Source organism: Callorhinchus milii, unplaced genomic scaffold (genome assembly GCF_018977255.1).
Source record: "Callorhinchus milii isolate IMCB2004 unplaced genomic scaffold, IMCB_Cmil_1.0 Scaffold3, whole genome shotgun sequence".
Taxonomy (NCBI): domain Eukaryota; kingdom Metazoa; phylum Chordata; class Chondrichthyes; order Chimaeriformes; family Callorhinchidae; genus Callorhinchus; species Callorhinchus milii.
Genome location: NW_024704744.1, coordinates 7,773,738 through 7,796,692, shown reverse-complemented (window position 1 = coordinate 7,796,692; position 22,955 = coordinate 7,773,738). Strand labels below are relative to the sequence as shown.

General features: G+C 41.7%; 1 protein-coding gene across 1 annotated transcript in view; it reads left to right on the top strand.

Moving 5' to 3' along the window:
- Window positions 1-12,097, top strand: part of fam83b (family with sequence similarity 83 member B) — a 28,460-nt gene extending 16,363 nt beyond the window's left edge. Inside the window, exons 4-5 of the mRNA XM_007894063.2 lie at window positions 7,105-7,229; window positions 9,393-12,097. Coding sequence (XP_007892254.1) covers window positions 7,105-7,229; window positions 9,393-11,502 — 2,235 coding nt within the window. The 3' untranslated portion in view covers window positions 11,503-12,097. The remainder of the gene's footprint in view (window positions 1-7,104; window positions 7,230-9,392) is intronic.
- The last annotated feature ends 10,858 nt before the right edge of the window (window positions 12,098-22,955 follow it).

Below are 22,955 nucleotides of genomic sequence, written 5' to 3'. Positions count from 1 at the left end.
GGGGTAGACAGTTGAGAGGGGAGCTGAAGGCACGGTCAAAGAGAAAGGTCTTGAGACCGGCCTTGAAGGAGGAAAGGGAGGAGGCAAGGCGAAGGCACTGGGGGATGGAGTTCCAGAGCTTGGGGGCTGAGAGCCTGAAGGCCCATCCACCGATGGTAGGGCGGTTGGGGCGGGGGATGTGCAACAGACCGGAGCCAGAGGAACGGAGGGTACGGGCAGGTAGGTAGGGGGATAGTAGGTCGGAGAGGTAGGAGGGAGCAAGGCCGTGAATGGCCTTGTAGGTGAGGATGAGGATCTTGAATTTGATCCTCTGGGGGATGGGGAGCCAGTGGAGGCGAGCGAGGGTGGGAGTGATGTGTTCCCGAAGCCTGGTGCGGGACAGTACACGAGCTGCAGAGTTCTGAATGACCTGCAGCTTGTGGAGGGAGGTGCCGGGAAGGCCGGCGAGGAGAGAGTTCCCATAGTCCAGCCTTGAGGTGATAAAGGCGTGGACCAGGGTTTCAGCAGCGTGAGGGGTGAGGTAGTGCCCATCTGAACTGAACACAGTACCTAGCTGAGGTCTAACCAGTGTTTTATAAAAGTTCATCATAACTTCCTGACTTTTGTATTTATAAAGCCTAGTACCTCATATGCTTTTTTAACAGCTTTATCTACCTGTCCTGCCACCTTCAAAAATGTACTTATATGAACCCCAAGGTCTCTCTGTTCCTTCCATCCCGTTTAAGATTCTACCATCAGCTTATATTGATGTATCAGACACCCACTGACCCAAAAAAAGTTCCAAGTACTGATGTAGGGTTTGAACATGTATATTCTGTGAAGTGCTTTGAGACGTCTTGAAGATGTGATAAGGGGCTATATCAAATGCAAGGATTATTATTATTATTGAACCCACAGCAAGTCTGACATCTATTAAGACTGAACTCCAGATAGAAGTGAGATGTATTTCTGGGTTGTCTTATCTTCATAGTGGGCCACTTGTTCACTGTCTTAAAATCTCAACTTGGTTTTCAGCATTGAAGAGGAAAATAATAACGTGTTGTGTGAACACTGGCACAGATTAGTTGATCAAGTGAACTGCTTCCTTGAGGGTCACTTTATGTATCTATGCTGGCTAAACCCAGTGTTTGTGGTACTCCAAGAGCTTCTGTATGACAATAACTGGCCCAGAATGATTTTTAGTGAAACAGGGTCTCTCCAGTTCTCAGTCCAATTCCAAGGTGATGGCCCCTAATTGGTGTAATTGCTTTTAATTATGAACTCTATGATGTTAGGGAGACCATGAGAACAGCTGTGGTAGGAAATGCAAATATTATGCTGATGCACAAGTCCGGCCTCTCTTACGAGCACTCCACCCACTTCAAGAGCAGGTGGTGCAAAAGGAACTTTGCACTGTATCCAATCCATGCTTATACCTGTCATTTGAATGGTTTATGCAATCTCTCCGTGCAAAGAGCTCTTAAATGCATTATAACCCCGGAGCGTAAAGATAATAATAATAATAATCCTTGCATTTGATGTAGTGCCTTAACACACTGTTGAAGTGTCTCAACTTGCTTCACAGAATTTACTGGAAAGTGAATTGACTGTATATTTTGTGGGTGAAATACAGCAGCCAATTGGGCACAGCAGTGTCCCACAAACAGTCGTGGATTGAGTGACTCATCTAGTGGCCCTTATGTCAGTGTTGTTCCATTTGAATTTGTGCAATATTATTATGATTAATTAGCAAGTTACAGATTGAGCCAATTTATCACTACTGTGCTCAGGTGAGCTTCTTGTTTCATTTCTTCTGAAACAGGGTCAAGAATTTGGTGTTATTCTAGGTAACCAAAGTTGGACTCCATTCCCAATAAACCACAGAGAGAATGATAACAATGTGCACAAGATCAAGGATCAAATTCCTGTGCACGTCACTGTAGTTCTCTTTTGGATTGGGCAGGTAGGGGTAGACTTGGTACACTGTGTTAATATTACCAGTGAGGATTATGACAAAGGTAGGAAGGATGTCAGAGAGAGCCTTGGAGAGGGTACAAAAGAGATTTGCCAGAATGATACCAGAGATGAAGAGCGTTAGTTATTTGGAGAGACTAGAGAAGATGGGATTGTTCTCTTTTCAGCAAAGAAGGTTAAGGGGAGATTTAATAGAGGTGTTCAAAATAATGGGGGGTTTTGATAGAGTAGATAAGGAGAAACAGTTTCTACTGGTGGATGATTCAGTGATGAGAGGTCACAGATTTAAGATAATTGACAAAAAAAACAGGGGGGAGATTAAGAAAAGATTTATTTTTAACCAGATTGATTTGCCATGAATCGTCTGGGCATTTGTGAGCCCTGCTGTAAGCAAATTGGCTGCCCGGTTTTCCTATGAATACACTGTCACTACACTTAACTTTGCAACATTTTGACATATAGGTGTTATATTAAGGATTGTTATTTTCTTTACAAATCCAAATCCTGTAAATAGATCACAATAACATGAACTTCCAAAAACCTCAAAGGTTCCCTCAGTCTGTGCATTAACTTAAATACATAATATAATAATATTCCTTGCATTTGATATAGCATGTCATCGATGTAATAATAATAATCTTTGCATTTGATATAGTGCTTTTCACGTCGGGAGGACGTCTCAAAGCGCTTCATAGAATAGACTGTAAAGTGAATTGATTGTATATTTGTAGGCGAAATGCAGCAGCCAATTGCGCACAGCAGTGTCCCACAAACAGTCGTGGATTGAAGTGATCAATTTATTATTGTTTTTTTTCCTGAGGGATTATTATTAGGCGTGTGGAGTAAGGAAACTTGCCCAAGGTTTCACCCTGCCGGGAATCAAACCCAGGTCTCTTGCTTGCAAAGCGAGTGCTCTAACCACTGAGCTACAGGACTCCACATGTCCATATGTCTCAAAGTCCTTGATAAGATATACCGTAAAGAGACGTTACTGTGCGTATTTTGGGGGCAAAAGATAGAACTTGACTCAAGTAGACCTGACTCATTCTGGCCTGGCTAATCAATGAGATAAATTAATGAATATCATTAAAAAAAGATAAACTGCCAACCCAGCACACAATCTGGCTTCTGTCTGCTGCTTATTACTTCCACTCCCTCAATGCGGAGGGAGTTGGACAATAATAATAATTAGGATTCCCTTTGGTATAACGACTTTCATGTGAGGAGGATGTCTCAAAGCGCTTCACACCAAATGCTGTAGGATGGAGTTACTGTGTATTTTATAGGTGAATGGTGGCAGCCAATTTGTGTACAGCAATATCACACAAACAGCCTTGAAATTAATGATTAATTTTATTTAGGGGTTGTTGACCAGATCATTGGGAGAAACTCCCTTTCCTTTTCAGATAATGCTGTGAAATCTTTAATATCCATCTGAACAGGCAGACAGGACGTTGGTTTATATTGTGTAATCCAAACAACAAGATTACATTTGTATAGCACCTTTCACGTCGGGAGGACGTCCCAAGGCACTGACAACATCACTGACAATGCACCCCCAGGACTGTATTGGAGTGCCGTCCTAGACCAATTGATATCAAAGTTTTGAAGTGGGACTTGAACTCAGAGCCTTATGACTCAGAGGCAAGAGTGCCACAAACTCAGCCAGGCTGACACCATGAATGATGGGTGCAGTCATTTTGTCCCATTTTGATTGAATAGTGTTTAAGATCTATAGTTTTCCTTGAAACTGTTCTTGTATCAGTGTAATATATAGGATGATTGTCAATGTTATGTTGTAATTGTGGTATAAAAGTGCTTCAGTTCTCCAAAAGCCATAACTTTGTTTATAAATCGCTTGTGAGCTGCACTGCACCACATATTTATCTAATGCTCTGAAAAATGCATTGAACACAGTAATACTTAGCTTGTCAATGCACCCCTGTAATGCGAAACAGAGTAAATAGATATCACTTTGAAAGTGGTTTGCTTAGATGGCTGGTTAGAAAGATTTGCATTGCTGTAGCTTTCACCTACAATGATCTCACGGTAGTGTGGCGGTGGTGATACATGACCAGGAAACCTGCAAACGTGACTGAATACTCTTTTGAATGAAGATTCAATGTCTGTTAGAATGTTGCCTTCGGGTTTGCAATGTATTGTTTCGGTCATTTGCACCCCACCGGCAGCAGGAACTGTCTCGCTGCCTCAGTTAAACAATGTGGTTTCTGTATTATGAAGGAGGCCTGATTTACATGAAAACTTATTGTCCGAATGAATGTGCATGTGTGAGAGTGAGAGTACACTCACAAGGGGATAAAGCACGAGGTGTTGAGCAGGCAGCAGAGCTTCACCTTGGAGGGACTGTTAACAAACAAGTGGGTCAGCCCGCTCCCCTGCTCAAACCGTATATATTACAACTCTGACTTAATTTAAGGCTTTGGGGTGTCATCAAAATATATGCTTGTGTCCATTAAACATTTTAATTTATTTCGAGAAGTGTATATTTTAAATTTGTTACTATAAACAGGATACTGGTTTTGTCCTCCTAACTCGAAAAGTCCCAACTCTCATCACTTAAACATTCAGTATAAAATACCAAGCTCTGTGACATTAGGTAATTAAAGTACTTTAGCCATGGTCTTATTCACTGTTCCTGCAGTGTGGTCTTGGCTCTTACCAACCATCCCTAATACTTTTCGAAATTAGGTAAGCAGGGTTCATCCATCCACAGTGAGAATGCACATTCCATTCCAGACACAAGGAAATTTCCATGTGTATAGACAGCATAGATTAATTGAGCCAAATGGCCTGTTTTTGTGCATTTTCACTCTCTGCGCTATGTGTAGGTAGCATATATATGTGAAATTCTCTGTTTGGTTTGGATACTCTTAAGCATGGCATTGGGTTTCCACATGTGTCAGACACTCGACTGACCAGAACTGTTGGATGATTATCTGAAAATTCATCTTCTTAACCCTTGTATAGTAAAATATGAACATAGCTTTTAAAATGGTTTGCTCAGATGGCTGGTTAGGCCTGCATGAATGTGCACTCCACAGATTTCCGCCCCCCAAATTGCTGCTTTCAAAATCCATCTAAAAACCATTGAGTGCGCCTTTGGCTACTTTTTGCCTCTCCTCCATTCGTCCCTGCCTCCCTCCTTCCTCGGGCTGCCACTCATTCCTTGTAAAGCTCCTTGAAACTATGTCCTGTGGGAAGAGTGCTATCTAAATGTTAATTGTTGTTATAGGAACTATTTTTATAGGCATATTCAGGTTCCAAAACAGCAAACACAGCAAGGTTGCACAAACAGCCCAAGGGTGAATAACTAATTTCAATAAGGAATCTGGAGAACATTTTTCTAAAGAAGGCCTCAAATTCAAGATCCTCATCCTCACCTACAAGGCCATCCACGGCCTTGCTCCCTCATACCTCTCTGACCATCTATCCCCCTACTTACCTGCCCGTACCCTCCGTTCCTCTGGCTCCGGTCTGCTCCACGTCCCCCGCCCCAACTGCCCTACCATCGGTGGCCGGGCCTTCAGCCTCTCAGCCTCTAGGCTCTGGAACTCTATCCCCCAGTGCCTTTGCCTTGCTTCCTTCCTTTCCTCCTTCAAGGCCGGTCTCAAGACCTTTCTCTTTGACCGTGCCTTCAGCTCCCCTCTCGACTCTCTACCCCCTCCTCGCTCCCTCCCTTCCCTCCCCTCACCCTGACCATTTCCCCCCAATGCTCGGGTCCTGACCCAACTGTACAGTGCCTTGGGACGTCCTTCCGACGTGAAAGGCGCTCTATAAATGGAATCTTGTTGTTGTTGTTGATCTCTAATATCCACACTGAAGAACAAGTTTCATGTGTGAAGGCAAGTGCCCCCAACAGTGATATTTAAGAGGGGACGTAAAAGAAAAATTATAAAAGGGTAACAACAACATCAATTTGTATTTATACAGTGCCCCTTTTCCAGAGTGCTTATTGGGTTTGTAAGGTTAGCATAAATGGGCTGTTTCCACTGGTTTGGGAGTATGTAACCAGGGGACAGAAGTATAAGGTTGAGACTAGGGGATCAAAAAGAGAACTTAGGAGGAATTACATTATGCAGAGGGTAGTGAGAATGTGGAACTCGCTGCCTGAAGCAGTGGTTCAATCAGACAATCAGATAATGTAGATTAATTACAGAGTGAGCTGGACCTTCACATGAGGAGTGGGTGAAGACTTGTGTGGAATACAAACACCATCACAGAGTGGTTGGGTTGATGACCTGATTCCAGGGAAGTCTCGGGACATCCTCCTGACATGAAAGGCGCTGTACAAATGTAACTTATCGTTGTTGTTATTGTTTCCATACTTACATTCTTTGTAAATCTTTGTAAATCTTTATACCAGTGTAGCACTTCCCTGCAGTGTCAGCCTGGACTGTGAGTTCAAGTCCTGACACAGAGCTTTAACTCACAATATTCTGAGCAAATGGGCATTCTGGAAGGATGAGATAATGTTAACATTCCAGATATTTAGTCCTGTGGCTCAGTATTAGAGCACTCGCCTCTAAAGCGAGAGACCTGGGTTCTATTCCCGGCAGGGTGAAATATTAGCCAAGTTTCCTTAATCCCCATGCCTCTGTTTACCTAGCAGTAAGTAGGAACTCGATTGTTAGTCGATTGGCATATTGCTTTTCCGGGGATAATAATCCTTTATAAAATAATAAATTGGTCACTCAATCAACGACTGTTTGTGGGACAATTGGCTGCCGTGTTTTGCCCACAAATACAGTGTTAATTCACTTTACAGTATATTCTACGAAGCTCTTTGAGACATCTCGAAGACATGAAAAGTGCTATATCAAATGCAAGAATTATTATTATTTATTATTATTATCAGACTGGTTGGAGGGCCTTCTTCAAGTGAACAAATCTTGTGATCTTGTGAAAGGCAAGAGTGCTACCCAGACTTGTCTAGAGCAATGGGAATTTCAATCTTAATTTAAGATCTTAATTTAGTTCAGCCATGTTCCAATAAATGGCGAAACAGGTTTGAGGGGTTGAATGCCCTACTCCTGTTTCTATGTTCCTAATCTTCATGGCCTGTTGGTGTACCTCGTTCAGTCAAGCCGTTTTCTACCAGCTCTTAATTCCAAACAAACCTTTTCTCTGCAGAACATGAGATTCCGCACTGTCCGAGGATTAGATTATCTCACCAGATCAGGAAGCAAGTTCCATGGAAAGATGACAGACAAGTTTATGTTGGTTGACTGCAAAACAGTGGTTTATGGAACATACAGGTAACCATTTCACCTCAAACCTACTACTTAAAACCATTAATTGCTGAATAAGCATTAATTTAGAGCGATATCTCCCGACATGAAAGGCGCTCTATATAAATGTAAATTATGAATTACATAATGTTCTAAACAGCATCTGTGGCTTGCATTTTACCTGTTGTTACTGCTTTATCTGACCTGCATCTTTGACCGCGCTTTTATGTTCTCTTTCCTCTCCCCACCCGTCCTCAGCTCCCACTTCTATCTCAGATGCCAAACTGGTACTGTCAAGCACATCCTCCTGAAGTGAACAATGCTATATGAATATACATTGTATTGGTAATTATTTTTAACAATACATATGTAATAATTCTAGCTGGGATCCTGCGAAGCGGCACTTAAAATACAGTTCTGCCACAGTACCAATGGAAACACTAAAAGTTTCAGGGTTGGTTTTGAACCCAGCTATTCTGTTGAATTCAGGGAAATTTGGATCCAGTTTGGAGTTATTAACTGGCTTGTCCTCCACCATTGGTGGCTGCGCTTTCAGCCACTATGCCCCGAAACATAGATCATGACAGGCTGTTTCAACTTGTCCAGAATAGTAGAAGCAGAGGACATGGCCTGCGATTGAAGTGGGGTAAAGTCAGAAAGAATCTTCTTCTATCCCTCTGCTTGCCACCTCCTTCCCCATCTTCAAGTCATGTCCAAAGACCTTCCTATTCAACCAGTGTGACAAGCAGTGTGACAAGGGAGGATGTTGTATATCTGGATTTCAGTAGGGCCTTTGATAAAGTTCCTCTTAAGAAGCTGGTACTGAAAGTAAAAATAGCTGGAATCAGTGGAGGTATATTACAATGGATATGGAATTGATTGACCGTAATAACCCAGAGGGTGGTAGTACATGGAATGTTATCGGACTGGGGAAATGTTACCAGTGGAGTTCCACAAGGGTTTGTTTGGGACCACTTTTCTTTAATATTTAAAATGATCTGGAACTAGGAGTCACAAGCACAGTGGCTAAGTTTACAGATAACACCAAGCTATTAAAGGGTGGTAGATTGCGAAGCTGAACAAGATAGGTTACAGGAGGATTTGAACATATGTGAGAATTGGGCACATCAGGTGCAGATGAAATTCAATGTGGAGAAATGCATATGGGGACAAAAAATCCTGGAAGGGACTATTATTTGAACAGAAGGAAAATAGTATGTATGGAAAATGAAAAGGACCTGGGGGTCCTGATTGACATTAAATTGAAGCTCTCCCAACAATGCTCTGTGGCAGTGAGTAAAGCAAACCAGATGTTGGGATGTATCAAAAGATCAATAGCAAACCAAAATAGTGGGGTAATCCTGCCACTGTGTAAATCATTGGTGAGACCATCCTTAGAGTACAGTGTACAGTTCAGGTCGCCTTAGTACAAAAAGGGTATTGGAGAAATCGAGAAGATACAGAGGAGGGTAACCAAAATGATTGAGGGAATGGAAGGACTGGAGTATGAGGAGTGACTAAGTAAATTGAGTATGTTCACCCTGGAAAAGAGAAGACTGAGAAGCGACATGATTGTTGTCTTTAAGATTCTAAAGAGGCAAGATGAAATAGATCATGACAGGCTGTTTCAATTTGTCCAGAATAGTAGAACCAGAGAACATGGCCTGTGATTGAAGAGTGATAAATTCAGACGAATCTACACAAACACTATTTCAGTGAGCGAATAGTGAACCTGTGGAACAGGCTCCCGAGGGAGACCGTCGAAGCAGGGAGTGTTGATTACATCAAACATAGATTAGATAGTTTTCTTTTAGGAAATAATATTATGGGATATAGTGCATAGGTAGTTTGGGACATATGTGCATGCAACCACCAGGAAGGTGGAACGCAAACTAGATGGACCTTGGTCTTTCTTCGTCTAGCATTTCTTATGCTCTTATGTTCTTATAACCATGCCTATGGTCACTTCTCCCTGACCCTCGCTCGGCATCATGCTCTGCCACTGTCAAACTCTTTGGAACGCTGCCCTGCGTGAGGGGCGTTATATAAATTCAAGTTGTTGTTGACCACAATTTTTTTTTTCCATGTGCACTTTCTCAGCGCTAATAATAATCTCATCCCACGGCACACCATTGATAAACCCTATTGATCAATCCACAATGATTAAACAGCCGACTTCTTTGCTTTTAGCTTCATGTGGTCCTTTGAAAAGATCAACCTCAGCATGGTACAAGTGATCACAGGACAACTGGTGGAATCCTTCGATGAAGAATTCCGGATGCTCTATGCTCGGTCGGAAATCCCCAGCATTTACGCGGCAGAAGAACCTCTCTTGACAAGAGATAGCAAATGGCACAATGGGGTAGATATAGGACTAAAACAGAACTCAGTGGCTTCCTACACCAACCACTACCAGTCGTTCAGCAGGACGGATGCACTGAGGCACACGATAGACGCCATGTACCTCAAGGTTCACGGACGGCAAACTTCTTATCTGAATGAGAAAGGAAATATTGATAGCGGTTTGAATTCACGCAATTTGAAATACAGACCTCCGATCACTAATGAATTGGAGCCAACAAACAGAATCAACAAATTGTTATCTTACGATAAAGGCAATTTTTGTAAGAGACACAGCTATGCTGGGGAACAGCCGGAAACCTCTATGTATCTTATGCAAAACAGAGCAAAGCACACCAGGTCCATTTTTCAAAGAAGCAGTTGGAATTTACAAGAAGAAAACGACAGTGTTCCTTCTTCCATCAGAACTAACTATATCCCGAGCACCAACAGAGTCACAAATGCAATCGACCGCCTGAACAAAGCCAGAATGGCGTCCAACTTTGAAAGGAGCGCTAATATTCGGAACACCTATCATGGGCCAAGGAGCCACCTCCAGCCAACCACGCTAAATCCCCCCACCTTGGAGCAAATGAAAAAGACGGGCTATCGGAGCTGGAGAATTGATACGTATTTGAAAGATAATGTTGGACCTCCAGTCAGTTCCATTGTGGATTCGGTCGAGTTCCCTGCTACATATCAAAAGGATATGACAAGTGACAAGTATGAAAACTCGGCTCAATCTGACCACAGAGCCAACTCCCCTCTTTCTCGTCAGCAATCTTTCCTTCTATGCAGGATGCCCACAATACAACAGGCTGATTCCAGTAACTGCAATTCTCAAACCGGGTCTTCGACTGTTCGACTGTCCCCAGGCTCCATAAGCCCAAAGGAGGTTTCAACCCACAGGATTCTAAATCCTAACAAGTCGCCAAATGATTTCAGGATTCAGAGTAAGAGTAAAGAAGACGATATTCAGAACCTTGGAACGTGTCTGACCAAACAAAAGTCATTGATAGATTCCAGGAGGACAGAGTCAGGAGTACAAACTCTACCCAGGCCAAAGTTGGAGATCTCTTCAACCAGGACTCTGTCATTCCATTCTCTAGCAGACTCGGACTCCAAGAATTCTCCACAATTCTGGCAAGCAGACAAGCAGAGTACAGGCCTCGAGCGCAATTCAAATTTCCTTCGCAAGAGCTCCGAGAAAATCAAATCTTTGCTGAACATCTCACTGGACAAGAGAGACTCTGCGTCCAGAGGAAAACCTTCCCCCACGCCATCCTTTACAACAAGCAGCACTGATACCTTGACTTCAGAGGATGGTCGTCGGGAAAGGAGGAAAGCAAGAAGGCACACATGGAATGAGAAAAAGGATAAGCAGGAGTCAAATACAGCTTCAAACTCTACAAATACTCCAAAGTTCACTCGAGCCAATGAACAAAAGCAGTCAGGTCAAAGTCCTCGTCCACTTCAGAAAAATAGACCAAGTGCTGGGGACACCTCGGAACCGAGATTTGCCACTGAAGAGCCTGAGTATAGTTTCCACAGAGATGGGAGAAAGAGCTGCAACCCCTCTGTGACGTCATCTTCCTCTTTCAGAATCAAAGATGCGCTGCAGAAGAGCCAAAGAGCTCCAGAGCCAGAGACAACGCAGAAGATGGTCACCCAACCAACCGAGCCCCAACTTCACAATAAAAAGATTTTCAGCCGCTTCGAGCAATTTTGCACTCCGGGCAACGAGAATCCAAATCAGCTGCCAAGGGTTCGAATCCCAGAACAAAACGTGCCACTAAAAAACATCAACAGCATCAGTTTTAAGAGCAATACGCCAAACAGTAACTCACTCCGCTTCCAGACATACAACAACGCTCAGAGAATCCCAGGGATTTCACAGAACGAAAACAAGTTCGAGAAATTAATGCAGAGGTTCATGGGAAACTTCAAGGGTAAAAAATAAGGGAACGCCTGTTAGACCTACCAAATGGCAAGAATGGTGTACCAATATAGCAATCGATTTCTCCAGTTTAAATGATTCGATTTTGTATAAAAAAAGGTTTTCAGGTTGGCATCTTTGGTTTTATAAACTTTGGGGATGATTTTTCTCTTGCCGGCAACATTTATGCCGCAAGGAAATGTTTCCTGTCACAGCCACACACGCACCACACACGCACACTCACACTCGCACTCACAATAGGATTTCCAATATAAGCGCACACCTTCAAGATCAGTAAATGTACTGATGAACTGGGAATGATGTATCTTTGTTTTTAACAGAAGATTACAATATTCATCGCACTTTATACACTAGCACTGAGTTGGTGCATGAGTTGGTTGAATGTGCTAGGAATTCTTATTGTTAACCTTTTGGACAAGTGTAAAAAGGACCGCACTATACATGGGATATAGGACATAGGTAGTTCGGGACATATTTGCATGCGACCGCCAGGAAGGTGGAAAGTGAACTAGATGGACCTTGGTCTTTTTTCATCCAGCATTTCTTATGTACATATGTTAAAGACATGTTAAATACATATTAAAAACAACACAGAGAACTTCAGACTGTGGAGTCTAATTTGTGGTATTTATTATAATAATAATAATAATCCTTGCATTTGATATAGCGCTTTTCACGTCTTCTCAATGTCTCAAAGCGCTTCACAGAATAGACTGTAAAGTGAATTGACCATATATTTGTGGGCGAAATGCAGCAGCCAATTGCGCACAGCAGCGTCCCACAAACAGTCGTGGATTGAAAATGACCAATTTTATTATTTTTTTGTTTTGGAGGGATTATTATTAGGCATGTGGAGTAAGGAAACTTGCCCAAGGTTTTGTCCTGCCTGGAATTGAACCCAGGTGTCTCGCTTGCAAGGTGAGTACTCTAGCCACTGAGCTACAGGACTTAAGGAATGTAATTCCTTAATAAAGAATCCGAGTCATGCAACAACAACCAATTACAATTGTATAGTTCCTTTCACGTCAGGAGGGTGCCCAAAGGCGCTGGACAGTCAGGCATCTGATCTCCTCCCCATTGGAATTAGCTCACACTGATGAATGTCATTTCATCCTCAGAATGATCCGATGCAGATTGAAGGGAATTCTAACAAAATCCTTTAGAAAGCAATACTTTATTAAGCAGATTCCTGTTAAGAAATATTGACGATTAGATACCTGTACCTCCTAGACTGTATTTTTGCAGTTTTTTTGTATTTTTGTATTTTTTGTTTCGCTCATGTCTTGGTAGGAAGGTCATAGAGTTAGGGTAGAGCAAGAATTTAGAGGGAATTAAAAGTGAGGATGAGGATCTTGAACTCAATCCTCTGGAGGATGGAGAGAGTGGACCAGGCAAGGATGGGGATGATAGACTCCTGGAACTTAATGCAAGAGACGACACAAGCTGCAGAGTTCTCAATAGTCTGATGGATGAATGGATCACCAGCATAGACATGGTAGACCGAATGGCCTCCTTCTGTACTGTAAGATTCTATGATTCTGTGACTTTGGAAACTCCCATTGTAAACGCTTAACAGAATTGGCGATTGATAGACTGACAATTGGTATGTGACACGATGGGCCAAATGGTCTTCTTTCTATGTCATAAAATTTCTATGGTTCTATAATGGATCCCAATTGATCATTCCAGTATCATGGCAGCAGTTGGTATTAAAGATTCCTCATAACCAACCAAAAAATAAAACAAACACTGGCAAATAAAGACATAGCAACTAAAAAACAGATTTATATACGATTTTAAAAAAAATTATAAAAATGAAAAGAAATGGTACTTAATTTTTTTTGTTGATTTTTCACCTTATTTCCCTCTTTCTGCACTTGTTTTTGTTTTTTCTGATTTACACTAATTTAGTTAACTGCTTAATACTCTATTTGTGTCTCGTGCTGCTTTTCCAGATTAAGTCACTTCCAATTGGAAGTGTTCCGTGGTTGGTTGTTGGGCATTCATATCAATTTCACTCTTAGCGACTGACGTAAGCAAAATTCCCTCTTTCTTTTCTTGCTAGATTTATGAATCTCCTTATGTGATGCAGTTATTTATTTGTACCGACTTTCTTCCCTGTTTTTCATCAAAAGAGCAAGTTCCTACTGCCTTCATTAGCTCCCCAACAATTAAGCTGTCACTAATCATTAAAAATTGATCGTTTCACTATGTCTTACAAAGGCGAATCCCATCCTGTGGATACAATGGAAAGACTGCTACAGTAAACCGCACATATAAGTCGTATCAGTTGGGACCATGCATTGAATATGACTACTGCAAAGTCAAAGTTATAAACTATATTATAGTTTATAAACCGTTCATCTGTCAAGTAGTAGTTTAAGTCCAAATTATGTACAAAGTCAGGAATTTTTTGTCTAAGCTGTTACCTAATGCCTTTTTTTAATTTTTTTTATAAAAGGTGGGGAATGATATATTAAACAATGGATTTTTATGAAAACACGAGAATGTTCTGCCTTTATTTCATATGATGTTTAATGATTTCTTTCCCAGTTATTGCAGAAAGACTGTTTCAGCTCATAGGGTAACATTTGTGATATTGCAGACTGACTGGACTGCTCCCTATGCTCCGTGAGCACCGGCCTGCTTCATGCCCCCGCTCTATCTGCCTCAGTATCAGTGATCGGACTTTCAGCCTTTCTGCCCCCATTCTCTGGAACTCCATCCCAGAATCGCTCTCACTCCCTGCTCCATCACTTTGTTCAAGGTTTTCTTATTTTCTCCCGTTTCTCCCACAAAATACAGTCAATATTCGTTACACTATATTCTTTGAGACATTTCGACCATATGATAAGGCGCTATATCAAATCCGAGGATTATGATTATTAGGATTATAAAGTCCATTTCAAAATCTACCTCTTTGACCACACTTTCGGTCATCTTTCCTGTCCCCATCAACTCTTTCAGTTCCTACCTCCAGCTCAGTGCCCAGCCCGTAAGAACATAAGAAATGCTAGATGAAAAAAAGACCAAGGTCCATCTCTTTTGCCTTCCATCTTCCTGGCGGTCACATGTACATATATCCCAAACTACCTATGTACTATATCCCATAATGTTATTTCTCAAAAGAAAACTATCTAATCTGTGTTTGAAGGAATCAACATTTCCTGCTTCAATGTGTGGTATCACCAGAGCATTGGATCCTGAATTTCTGACCCATCAGCTGCTAGTTTTTTTGATACAGTAGATTTTTGCTTTGAAATCTATATATGAAGTGCAAAACATTGGAGACATTCCTATGTTTACGTTGCTTTGGTTGTATTGCCAGATCAAGAAACCAACTTTACAATTGGTTTATAGTTTACACTTGGCTGGCGATAGCTTATCTGGAGAACTAATTGCATGGAGGCATGGCACACTATACTGATTGTAGAGCTAAGAGAGTTTTTACCCTTACAATTACAGATAAGGATCACATTTGTGGCTGTTCCTTATTGCATTCCTGGTGCCAATTAAGACAAGAAATATTTATTAATATTAATAATAATAACCCTTCCATTTGATACAATATGATTTCTCAGGATATAACATATAATGTAGTGACTGTGTATTTGTTGGATGGCAGCTAATATGCACACAGCAATGCTCCACAAATGGCCATGGTGTGAGTGACCAATTTTATTCAGGGGATTGTTGGTCAGGATCCCGGGAGAAACTCACTTATTTATTGGGATCGTTAACATCCACCTTAACAGCCAGATGAGATCTCAGTTTAATATCTCAGCTAAAGGACAGCACCACCAACAATACAGCACACCCCCAACTTTGCAGTGTCAGTCTAGATTATGTGAGTTCAAATTCCCAACGTGGGGCTCGAATCCACAACCTCTGGCTCAAAGAGATTCACCGAATAAACGTTTCACAGAATATACTGTAAAGAGAACTGTCTTTATGTATTGTGGACAAAATGCGACAGCCAATTGTGCACAGCAGTGTCCCATAAACAGTCTTGGATTAAGTGACCAAATTATTATTATTATTTTTTTGAAGAGATTATTACCCGTGGAAAAGCAATCCACTAATTGACTAACAACCAGGTTCCTACTTACTGCTAGGTAAACAGAGGCGTGTGAAGTAAGGAAACAAGAAACATTTTAACCTTCCTGGGGATCAAACCCAGGTCTTCTCCACTTGCGAGGTGAGTGCTTTAACCACTAAACTACAGGTATGATGCCAGGGACATACCAGGAATTTTTTGGGGGTCAGCTGGGTGTCTGACACATGCAGAAACCCATCATCACCATGCTTAAGAGTATCCAAATCAAGCTGAGGAATCCATGCATCCCACCTACAAACCAAGGATAAATGGATATGGTTATGATGAAAGGTTTAAAATACTGTTGCTGTATTAATTACACCGGAAGAAGCTTGATAGAGAATCTAATTGATGTTTTAAAAATTCGAATTACTGGTTTGAAAGGACAAATTGTGAAAGATTTGTTCCACTGGTTGATGAGTTGGCATAAATAGTTAAAAGCCTTCACTTTCACACAGACACAGAGGGCATGTGGAAACATATTATATCTTGTGAATATTGATGCCAAGGCAATTACCTTATTTAATAGTGAATTAAATAGAAATTTGAAGAATGTAATGATAAAAGACTATGAGGAAAGAGTAGGGAAGCTGATTTAAAGTAAGGATAATAGTTATTCACTCATAACTTTCAAAAGGAATTTTGATATTTCCTTGAAAAGAGAATAATTGCAAGACTACGGGGAAAGAGTGTGGAGTGGGACTAATTTGATAGCTCTTTCAAAGAGCGAACAAAGGTACGGTGGACCAAATGGCTTCCTTCTGTGCTATATGTAGGATTCTATAATTCTATGATAATGTCAGTGGGTCACACATAACAATAACTAATAATCCTTAGCTTTGGTTATAATGCCTTTCCCATCAAAAAAACATTTAAAAATGCTTCACAAGATATACTGCAAAGTGAAGTGACTATACTTTGCACAATGTCCTGCAAACATTCTAACAACAAGGTATATAGTCAACTGACTCTGAAAACAAAGGGAGAACAACATCACTATTATTTCAGAAAATGATTCCCTTCAAAATGCTGGACCTCTATTTCTTTAAGAGGTTTCTGATGAGTCTTTCCAGGTTTAAAGCATGGACGTCCAAGCACCTAACCCACTTATATGAAACCTATTCACATTACGTGATTTTGACAGCACCAAACTCCGTACCCTTATCACCCCAGGCCTTGCCAGGCTCCACTGGGTCCCTATAACAGACCAGATCAATTTCGAGATCTTCACCCCAGTCCTTGCCAGACTGTACTGGCTGCCTGTCCCACAAAGGATCGACTTCAAGATCCTCACCCTTATCTTCAAATCCCTCCACTTCTCTGCACTCCCCTATCTCTCTGACCTCTCTCCTCACAACAGTGCCTGTTGCCTTCGTTCCACCATGTCTGGCCTCCTCCTTATCCCCCGAGTCCTCCGCTCCACCCTCGTCGGCCGTGCCTTCAGCCACTATGCCCAGAGGCACTGGAACTCCCTTCCTCATTCTCTTCGCCTCGCCCCCTCTCTTCCCCTTTCTTCCTATTTTCAGGTCTCAGCTGAACACCTTTCTTTTCGATCCCGTCTTTGGTCACCTTCCTCCCCCTCTCCCTGGCTCAGCCCTGGGATCCGTTACTATGAAGTGCTCTGAGACGTTGTCCGGTGTAGAGAGCGCTATATAAATCCAAGTTGTTGTTGTTGTTATCACACTCCACTAACTGCCTCCTTCAATCAGCTGCCTCTAGTCTCCTGTACATTCCTTATCCCCTCTATTTCACCATCAGCAGCCACACTTTCAGCCAATACATGCTGAAACTATGGAACTCTCTGCCTCAATTCCTCTGCCATGCCTCCTCCTTGCCTGTCATCAGATCAGGCCTGAAGACCTTCCTCTTCTACTGTGCCTACAGTTACCTACCCATTTTTTCTAGCTCAGTTTCCAGCTTTGCCACTGTTAAATGCTCCAAGATTCTACCCCACATGAAGGGGGCCATATAAATCCATATAAATAAAAATTGTTGTTGATTATTGTGGTTTGTTGACCTAACTGTTTCATTTTGCATTTTGATCGGGTGGGTGTCTGACACACACAGAAACTCATCACCATGAGAATCCAATCCACGTATCCATACTACTGACAATTCCACGTATACATGACAATTTCCTTGTATCAGGAATGGAATGCACATTCTCTCCACAGGGGAATGCATGCATCCTGCTTACCAAATGCCTGAAAGTTTAGGTACAAGTTGGCAAGAGCCACGGCTTGGGCACCTCAGATTGAGATTGAGCTAAAACTGCCAGTATTTATCTTCAAAATGGTACTGAGAATGATTGTTCTCATTAGCCCTGTTCTATCTGGGCAGCCTCAACTCCCATTGTTTTCAGCAGATGAAATGACATGAAAATTGCCCCGCTGCATTTATCATTTATTACAGGGATTTCACGGATAATCAACTCAATAATAAATGGCTAAATGTTGCTATTATTGCTAAATGATATGGATGAGAACCATATGTGCTGGGTAGATCTTTATTGGTAATGGACATACTTGCAAAGCACTTCAATTCCAAGCTGCGTAAATCTATTTTTAGTGAAGCGTAAAATATCTCATTGAGTAGGTTTCTCCACTATGTCTACCTGTGTATCAGCACATATTTAATAAATTTTTGTTTCAAATGTTCACTTAAAAAAAAATAATTTGGTCACTCAATCCACGACTGATTGTGTGACACTGCTGTGCGCAATTGGCTGCCGCGTTTCACTCACAAAATATACAGTCAATTCACTTTACAGTATATTCAGTGAAACATTTTGAGATGCCTCAAGGTGCAATAAGGCACTTTATCAAATGCAAGGATTATTAAATAATGTTTGAATTACATTGCACTGGCTCCTTCCATCAGAAACAGTGATCTAATCTGAATCGGATAAATTTTGTGGTATTTCTTAATGGGATTTCATTAATTAAGAAATCCCAGTGAGTAATAATAATAATAATAATAATAATCCTTGCATTTAATATAGCGCTTTTCACGTCGGGAGGACATCCCAAAGCGCTTCACAGAACACACGGTAAAGTGAATTGACTGTATATTTGTGGGCGAACACGGCAGCCAATTGCGCACAGCAATGTCCCACAAACAGTCGTGGATTGAAAATGACCAATTTATTATTGTTTTGTTTTGGTTTTGGAGGGATTATTATTAAGCGTGTGGAGTAAGGAAACTTTCCCAAGGTTTTGCCCTGCCTGGAATTGAGCTCAGGTCTCTCATTTACAAAGCGAGTGCTCTAACCACTGAGCTACAGGACTCCGAGTACTCTTAGGAACTAGAAGTGCAGCAAGTACAACATTCTGATTCAAGGAAATCACGCTGTAAAAATAGATTGAGTTGGAACCTTTCCCAGGGATATGAAGATATCAAGACAGCCTTATCCATTCCCTGCAACGAGGTCAGTGATATCTATTTGATTGTTTTTAAATTATATTTTGCTCAATCTGAAAATTAACACTAGTGTTAACACCACATGACATATTCTCTTCCCCCATCCTTAAAATCAACCAAAATCTTTCAAATGTATAGGATTATTAAGACTCCAACATATTTCCTAATCTAAAATTTATTGTGCTTCGATTGGTACCTCTGAAACTTACTAGAGGATAATAATTTCTCAGCGGGTTAAGCAGTTGTAAAATATTTATGAATTGCATCAACATTTGTTCATTACATACATTGATCAGGAGTCTGAAGCTCACATTGGCTGATTTATTTATGTCTAAGTTGTCAAGTGCTGTGGTTTACCAAACACTCAATGTTTGCTGAAGGCAAGGATTTCATAATAAGAACAATGTTCCTTGCATTTGATATCATGCCTTGTCACATTGTTGAAACATCTCAAAACGCTTCACAGCAATTACCGTGAAGTGTAATGACTGCACTTTGGTAGGCAGGTGCAACAGCCAATTTGTACACAGCAATGTTCCACAAACAGGATGGATTGAGTGAGCAATTTTATCTGTGAATCTGTGAAGAACTGAGGTGACAAATTAGACTGAAATAGACAAAATTCTTCCTTAAACAGGCTGAATCTGCATGGCATTGAGTGCAACATGTGGACACGGCATGATAGAAAAGAATGTACACTATGATGTTACAACACTGGGATATGCTGCAACTATTCTATCTACACATACGCATGTATCAGCTCCCTCCTCTGTTTGCCTACTACTTCTGTCTCTCCTACTCGACCACAAAACACATAGTATGTCTCTGAAGTGCTTTGGGACATACTCCTCACACAGAATGCTCTGTGAAAGGGATTATTATTATACTTGTGGAGTCCTGTAGCTCAGTGGTTAGAGCATTCGCTTTGCAAGTGAGAAACCTGAGTTCAATTCCAGGCAGAGGGCGAAACCTTGGGCAAGTTTCCTTACTCCACTCGCCTAATAATAATCCCTCCAAAAAACAAAACAATAATAAATTGGTCATTTTCAATCTGCGACTGTTTGTGGGACATTGCTGTGCACAATTGGCTGCCGCGTTCGCCCACAAACATACAGTCAATTCACTTTACAGTGTGTTCTGTGAAGCGCTTTGGGACGTCCTCCCGACGTGAAAAGCGCTATATCAAATGCAAGGATTATTATTATTTATTATTATTATTTTTATTATTATTATTTATTATCTGACACCAAATGGTACTGAAACCCTTATCTATGCCTTCATTACCTGGTCTCCCTAGGTCCGCCGTGGAGTAAGGAAACTTGCCTAAGATTTTGCCTTGCCCGGGAATCAAACCTAGTTTTGTTTGCAGTACATGTCTTGGCTGGTTAAGACCTTGTGCACATGTATTACTGACATTTGCTTGAAATAGGAATTCTGGAAAGAAAGTAACACTAATAATCACTGGGTGTTTCTGTTGAGGTCTTTACTGTGACATCCTGGTGAAATGTCTGAACTTGTTAAGACTTAATAACTTTGTTTTGTTTCTAATACTTGTGTTGAGTCAACACCTACATGAGTTTTATTTCTCTGATCTGGCAGTGAGGTGAATGAGGTCAATTCAGATTTTAGATCTGGTTTAAGAATGATGCTTACATTTGATATAGCGCCTTTTACTTTGGGAGGACATCTCAAAGAGCTTCATAAGATATATTGCAAAGTGCAGTAACTGTATGTTTTCTAGGCGAATGTGTTTAGGTTTGTTAAGACTTGGAGTGTCGTTTTTTAAATAAGTCTGGAGATTTGCCCTGTATCTTATATAAAGTTCTGCACACCAAATAACAATGATAAGCATAGCATGTTAGGAGATGCTCCAAGACCCTTCACAGAATTCACTGTGAAGTGTAGTGACTGTTTTCCGTAAGGGTGACACCTAATTTGTGACCATCAATGTCCAATAAATAACCATAATAATAATAATCCTTGCATTTGATATTGCGCTTTTTCACGTAATCAAGGCTTCTCAAAGCGCTTCACAGAATATACTGTAAAGTGGATTGACTGTATACTTTGTGGGGAAAACATGGCAGCCAATTGCCCAGTGTCCCACAAACAGTTGTTAATTGAGTGACCAATTTTTTTTGGATTGATTATTACCCTTGGAAAGCGATCCGCCAATCGATTAATCGGGTTCCTACAGAGCCATGGAGTGAATGGTCAATTTTATTTGGGTGATTGTTGATGAAGACACTGGGAGGAACTTGCTCTCTTTTTGAACAGGGCCATGGAATCTTTAAATGCTTACCTGAACAGGCAGACGGGATCTCAGTTTAATGTCTTATCGAAAAGATAATGCAGGGCTCCCCAGCATTGTATTTCACTGTTCGCCGAGACTGTGTGATTTCAAAGCCCTGACCTGTTGCTTATCCCCAACAGCGTTCTGACTCAGAAGTTAGCGTGTTAGCAACTGGGACAGGCTGTCATCTGGTGAGTGATGATTCTCTTGCATTTTAGTTAGTGGGCATGTTAAAATACTTTTAAGTCAAAGGGAGGAAATAACCTATACTTATATTTCCATATTTTTTCTGTTCGACCACGCCTACAGCCACCTCCCCCCAGCTCGGAGTCGGACTCCCCCACTGTTATGTGCTCTGAGACACTACCCTGCGTGGAGGGTGCTATACAAGTGTAAGTTGTTGTTGTTGTACTTGCCTCTCAGCTGTGTGATGTTGGATATCACTGACTCTTGATGCCTGGATATTAGGTGCTTAGTTTTTAGCAACTTTTACAACTTATTTCCTGCAAAAATAATCCCAAGAAGACATCAGAGGAAAGGGGGAAATCTGTTTACCATATGTACAAACTAACATCCCCCCTCTACCTTCTCTCACACTGTACACTTTGTTTCAAAGCAGATTCCTTCCACGTAATAAACAGAAGACTGGTTTTTGGTCAGCCAGGTGTCTGACATATGATGGAAACCCATCACTATGCTTAAGAGTCAAACCAGACAGTGAGTTTTTACAAATGTATGCCACTTACATGTGGAAATATTACCCTGTGCCTGGAACGGAATGAGCACTCGCCCTATTAAGGAATGCATCCTGCTTACCTAATCCCAGAGAGTATTACGATACAACACAAAATTATATTTGTATAGTGCCTTTCACGTTGGGAGGACTTCCCAAGGTGCTGGACAGTCAGGGATTTGGACCTGAGCTGGGGGCGTTTGGGATAGGGGAGGGTGGAGGGCAGGGAGGGTAGGTAGGAGAGTGGCTGAAGGCACAGTTGAAGAGGAGGCCCTTGAGACTTGTCTTGAAGAAGGCAAGGGAGGGAGCAAAGTGAATGGAATATGGGATGGAGTTCCAAATGGTGGGGGGAGAGAGGCTGAAGGCCCCACCGCTGATGGTATGGCGGGCTGCTCGGGGGACATGGAGCAGGCTGGAGCCTGTTGAGCAATGCAGGGTTGATAAGAGGTCAGCAGGTCACAGAGGTAGGAAGAGGCAAGGCCGTGGAGGGCCTTGAAGGTGAGGACGAGAATTTTGAACTTTATCCTTTGAGTGGAACTGGACAAGGGTGGGTGTGATGGGTTCACAGAGCCTTCAGGGAGAGGACACAAGCTGCAACGTTCTAGATGATCTGTAACTTGTGGAGGGAAGCATTGGAAAGGCCAATGAGAAGGACATTGGCATACTCGAGCCTAGAGGTGATGAACGCGTGAATGAAGGTTTCCTTGGATGAGGAGTGAGGCAGTGGCAGAGCCGGACAATGTTGCGGAGGTGGGGGAAGGCAGAGAGGATCATGGCATGAATGTGGGGGCACAGGTTGGCAAGGTTGGCAAGATCCAAGGTTTAGGAATTCCAGAGTGTGCGTTGGTGTACTGCTGAAGTTTAATCAGCTAAAACTGGATAATTTGCCACTGTGGACACTGGGGCACTATCTC